The sequence below is a fragment of the Tiliqua scincoides genome, unplaced genomic scaffold, assembly GCF_035046505.1.
Source record: "Tiliqua scincoides isolate rTilSci1 unplaced genomic scaffold, rTilSci1.hap2 HAP2_SCAFFOLD_106, whole genome shotgun sequence".
Classification (NCBI taxonomy): domain Eukaryota; kingdom Metazoa; phylum Chordata; class Lepidosauria; order Squamata; family Scincidae; genus Tiliqua; species Tiliqua scincoides.
Genome location: NW_027101358.1, coordinates 80056 through 85857, shown reverse-complemented (window position 1 = coordinate 85857; position 5802 = coordinate 80056). Strand labels below are relative to the sequence as shown.

The 5802-nt window shown below is 56.2% G+C and overlaps 1 protein-coding gene across 1 annotated transcript; it reads right to left on the bottom strand.

Moving 5' to 3' along the window:
• Positions 1-651: 651 nt before the first annotated feature.
• Positions 652-5050, bottom strand: LOC136635832 (heat shock 70 kDa protein 1A-like). Its single transcript, XM_066610955.1, is given in 5 exon segments — positions 652-1851; positions 1853-2633; positions 2932-3265; positions 3577-3702; positions 4993-5050. Coding segments are annotated over 5 exon segments (2499 nt in total).
• Between the last annotated feature and the right edge of the window lie 752 nt (positions 5051-5802).

Here is a 5802-nt window from a genome sequence, read left to right as displayed (position 1 = left end):
TGTTCTTAACTACAATTCCCAGGAAGCCTTGCAGGTCTCTTGTTATCAGATGTGCTCCCTGGGGCATTTGGTGGGCCGCTGTGAGATGCAGGAAGCTGGACTAGATGGGCCTGTGGCCTGATCCAGTGGGGCTGTTCTTATGTTCTTAACTACAATTCCCAGGAAGCCTTGCAGGTCTCTTGTTATCAGGTGTGCTCCCTGGAGCATTTGGTGGGCCGCTGTGAGATGCAGGAAGCTGGACTAGATGGGCCTGTGGCCTGATCCAGTGGGGCTGTTCTTATGTTCTTAACTACAATTCCCAGGAAGCCTTGCAGGTCTCTTGTTATCAGATGTGCTCCCTGGGGCATTTGGTGGGCCGCTGTGAGATGCAGGAAGCTGGACTAGATGGGCCTATGGCCTGATCCAGTGGGGCTGTTCTTATGTTGTTATATTAACTCAGGAGGGCCGAAGAGAACGGAGCATTGAACAAAAGAGGACTTACTTCTGAGTATACCTGGTCAGGCTTGTGCCCTTAGTTGTTTACATTCACCAACACCAACACGCTCCCTGCTGGGAGAAAGGGCAGGCTTTCCACCCACACCTTTTATTTTGACGTGCTTTCACGGCCTGCCCGGACGTGTGGGCCTAGGTTTCCTCTTTGTCCTCCGACTCTCAAGACTTCTCTGCACCTGTAGTAAAATGGCTGATGATGGAGTAGCCCACATCCTCCAGCTCTCTTCTCCGTTCTTCGTACTCCTTCTTGGGAGCCAGCTGGTTCCCTTCTATCCACGCCGCGGTCTCCTCACACATTTCCAGCACCCGTCTCTTGGCGCGTTCATCCAAGGACCTCCCCTCCGTCGCCGCCCTCTTAAGTTGGAAGGTGGTGGACTCCAAAGAGTTCAAGGCCTCCATCTTCTCCTTTTCCACCTTCTCCCGAGCCCTCTGCTGTTCCTCCTCGTGGATGAGACGCTCCATCTCTTCTCGGTCCAACCGGCCCCGGGTGTCCGTGATCACGAGCTGCTTGGACTTGCCGGTGCTCATCTCCGTGGCGGAAACGGTGAGGATGTTGTTGTGATCGATCTCAAAGGTGACCGTGATGACGGACACGCAACGCGGTGCGGGCTGGAGGCCGCTCAGCTTGAGCGTGCCAAGGAGATGGTTGTGTTTGATCATCATCCGCTCCCCCTCGTAGATCTGCAAGCAGAGACTGTCCTGGTTGTCCTCCGTAGTGGTGAAGCTCCTGGTCTCCTTGGTTGGGATTGGAGTGTTACGCTTCACAAACATGTCCATGAACCCTCCGGCAGTCTCCAGTCCCAGGGAGACTGGGGTCACGTCCAAGAGGACAAGGTTCTGCAGGTTCTGGTACCTGTGACCAGTCAAGACCGCGGCCTGAACGGCGGCTCCCTGAGCCACCGCCTCATCCGGGTTGATGGCCTTCACCAACTCCTGCCCGTCAAAGAATTTTGACAGGAGCCTCTGAATCATGGGAATGCGGGTGGAGCCCCCCACGAGCAAGATGCTGTGAACCTGGGTCTTTTTAATCCTAGCGTCCTCCAGTGCCCTCTCCACGTGCCCCAGAGTAGCCTGGAACAGGTCGGCGCACAGGTCTTCAAAGGAGGCCCTGGTGACAGTCGTGTGGAAGTCCACCCCCTTGTACAACGCGTCGATGGAGATGACGGCGGTGACGTTGGAACTCAGGGTCCGCTTGGCCTTCTCGCAGGCGACTTTCAGCCTCTGCATGGCCTTTTTGCTCCAGCCGACGTCCTCCTGGTACTTCCTCTTGAACTCCTGAGCGAGGTGGTCCACCAGCCTCTGGTCAAAGTCCTCTCCGCCCAAGTGGGTGTCTCCAGCTGTAGCCTTCACTTCAAAGACCACCATCTTGCGCGGTGAGGATGGACACGTCAAAGGTTCCTCCTCCCAAGTCAAAGACCAGGATGTTCCTGCTTGCCCGGCGTTGGTCACTGCCTTGCAGGTCGTAGGCGATGGCGGCCGCCGTGGGCTCATTGATCAGCTTGAGGACCTTGAATCCCGCAATGGCCCCGGCGTCTATGGTGGCCTGACGCTGCGCGTCGTCAAAGTAGGCCGGGACTGTGATGACGGCCTGTGTGACCGGGCGGCCTAGGTAGGCCTCAGCCGACTGTCTCAGCTTGTACAACACCATGGCGGATATTTCCTCGGGGTAGAAAGCCCTTTCCATCCCTCTGTACGACACTTGGACTTTGGCCTTCTTCCCGCTGACCCCAACCACTTGGAACGGCCAGTGCTTCAGGTCAGACTGGACCACAGAGTCGTCAAACCTGCGGCCAATCAGCCGCTTGGCACCGAAGACCGTGTTCTCGGGGTTCAGGCCAATCTGCAGCTCCGCCGCTTCTCCCACCAGGCGCTCCCGGTCCGTGAATGCCACGTAACTGGGCGTGGTCCGGTTGCCGTGGTCATTGGCAATGATGTCTACCTTGCCCTTCTGACAGACGGCCACGCAGGAGTAGGTGGTGCCCAGGTCGATCCCCACCGCTGGGCCCTTGGGGCGTGCTCGAGAAGCTCCTGTTTGGAGCTGGGGGGTACGGTGTAGTGTTGTGGGGCTTTGATGGTCACCAGCATACTCGTGGCTGAGATCTGACCCCATAGAGATGCCTTTCACCCAGGGCTCAGCCCGTCTGCCAAAAATGGAAAATTGGCAATGAGGTGGGGGGGGGGAGGGAGGGCCAGATCTTCTTGGTTCCTCCTGGGAGGGGATTTCCTCTGCTTCTCCCATTGGACATTTCCCCAGGTGGTGCTCCATCATGACGTATGTCACAATGGGTTCCTGGGTGCCAGCCACATCTCATGGGTCTCTGCAGATTTTCAGCTGCGAAGATGGAAGCATCACAGGGGCTCCCACCCAGGTCAGAAAGGACAGTGTCCTGTCACACTGCCTTTCAACCTCCCTCTTGGTTCCTTGAACCCCCGGCTCACTTGTGATTTCCAGGAGGGAGGCCAGCCATTGCTTCTGCATCTGCAGTGGCCTGGCGCCGGGCATCGTTGAAGTAGGCTGGCACGGTGACCAGAGTGTGGGAGATGGATAAGCCAAGGTAGGCCTCGGGCATCTGCTTCATCTTGGCTAAGGGCACGGCTGATGTCTCCCTTGCTGGTCCTTTCAGGACACTCAGACTTTCAGCTTCACGACTCCCCTCAGTGAATGGCCAAAGTTTCGCCTCCTCCTGGATCGTGCGGCCTTCATACTTCCTGCCAGTTAACCGCTTGGCACTAGGCACAGCGCTCTGGTGGCTGGGAGAGGCCAGGGTCCTATCTGGGTCCCCAACGAGGTGCCCATTGTTTACAAAGCCCACAGAGTTGGGTGCTGCCTAGTTCCCTGGTCACTGGGAATCATCTCTGCTTCGCTGTTGTGCCAAGGTTGTGCCAAGGTCAGGCTGGCAAGATTGTGCACCTGGCCTTTTTGCTAGAGGCGGCCTAGTGGGAAGAGTACCGATAGCTCCCTTGAGAGACTGGTCTGTCTCTGAGTCCCACTTCAAGACCCCAAAGCTGGCTTCCCAGGAGAACTGACTGAGATGCTGCTCAGGGAACCATGGCCGACAGCTGGGCAGCGTGGGCAACTTTTACCACCCTCTTCTCCTAGACTGCTGCAGGCTTCATCATCACACCTCACAACGGACTTGAGCCAGGCAGTCCAGAAGTGGCTGGTGTGGAGGGCCACAGTCTTAGCGCTCAGACCTCCCCGAACTTTGCCTAAGAGCAGAATAACCAGCATGCATCACACCAAAGGCCCAGCATCCTGGTTCTGACTGCAAACAGCCGGATGTCCGAGAAGCGCGCAAGGTGGCGCATGAAGGTGGCATCCAACCCCTGCTATCTGCCCCCCCCTGCTAAAGGTGTTCATACCCAAACACGTATGAAAATGGATGTTCCCTGTAGCTGTCGTGCTTTTTAAGTGTTTATAGGCCCTACTTCTACACACTGGTTTAATCCCTTTTTTTAAACACCCCACCTCTGGTGGCAGTGAGTTCCAGAGACCACTTTTGCTTGTTGCAACTTTTTTTTGGAGCAGGAGGCAGTATCTCTGAGCCCACATAACATGGGGGGAGAGAGAGAGAGAGAGAGACTGTTTAAGTCTTTCTCAGGAACTTCAAGACCCAAGCAAGGTGCTGACCTTGGGTCTCCCAAAGTCCAGCTCGTGGCTGAACCTTAATGGTCAGCAAGGCGCTGACCTTGGAACTCCCTAAGTCCAGCTCGTGGCTGAGCCTTAATGGTCAGCACGGCTCTGACCTTTGGTCTCCCCAAGTCCAGCTCATGTCCGAGCCTTAATGGTCAGCAAGGCTCTGACCTTGGGTCTCCCCAAGTCCAGCTTGTGGCTGAGCCTTAATGGTCAGCTGTCTTGGAATGCCCCGGAGAGGCAGGGCGATATCAATTCTGCAACCTATGGACTTGCATGTGGGGCGCTGGCAGATCTAGGCCTGCCAGCGCCCCACATGTCTCAGGCTCTTGGCACACATGCCAGTCTCCTCCCTGGGCAGGACATGGTTTGCACTGAAGAAAAAAAGAGGGAAAAAAAAAGGAAAATTAATAGCTCCTCTTTGGAGCCAGTCAAGTTTGAGCAGGAAAACGGACACCGGGGGCTTTACAGTAGCGCAGACTATAGCGCCACTGTGTCGGCGGTGACCCCGGGGGTCAAAGGTGAAGGGTTTCCCAGGAGTGCCTTTGATAGAGCTATCCAGGATGAGAAAGGAACCTCTATACAGATGTCCCGTCATTACCATTAGAATGTGTAGCAAAACTCCGGCCTCGAAAGCGAGTTTTAATGGAATGTAATTAAAATGGCCCTGTTCAGATTTCCCTTCTCATTGGTGTCTCCCCCCCCACCAGCCTCTCACTTTCCCCTTGTTCCGCCGAGCCCCTTAACCCTTCGCGTCGCACGCTTCGTGACTAGCCTTGCAGAGAGGCACTCCGGCCCCCTCCTCGATTCCCCTCCCCTGAATTCTGAAGAGGCAGATTTCAACGCCGCCGGCGTCGCAGGGACACCTTTCGCCTCTTCCAGCAAGGCCTTGCGAACAACGCAGACTTGCTTCGGGCACTCCATTGGCAGACAGGCAAAAATGCGACTCCCCTTGAACGTTCTCAGGCGTTTCACTGGCAGAAGCCCCCCAAATTGGCTCATCAGTGAGGCCAACTGAGGTCGTTGCCTCAGGAAGCAAATTGCTGGGGGGAGGGATTCCACCTCCATCTGCCAACTCGTCTCCACCCCCCCCTTCCTCCAACTACCCTAGCTGAAAAAGGAAGAAGGGAATGGAGCAAAGCGTAGAGGAGTGGAGAGCAGTGGGCCAGAGAGGTGCTCCATCACCTGACACTCTAGCCCACCTCTCTCTTCTGCTCTTCTCCTTATGAGGAAATTTGGGGCTCTTCAACCTAGAAAAAGGCACCTGGGGACGGACGGGCATGATTGAGACGTAGAAAATTATGCATAGAGTGGTCGGCAAATGCCCCCTAACAAGCACATCTTGTGCCTGGCACTGGAATGCAGGGGAAACCGAGATCCGTTGGGGGTTTCCGGGGCCACAGATCCCACAGCTTGGGGGCCACTCTTCGGTATCTTCACCTGCCATGCCTCAGAGGCAGGAAGGATACAAAGCAGGTCTCCCCCCCCCCCGTTGCACAAGGCACAGAGGCAGCTTCACAAGGGAGGCAGTGGGCTTGAAGAGATGTACAAGGCGCATTGCGCATGAATTGGGAGGGGGAGAGTGTCATGTCCCCTCTCGCATGGTATCTAGCCCCACACTAGGCTGAACTGAACTGAAGGGGCACACACTGAGCCTCCCCTTTACGAGTGTGACT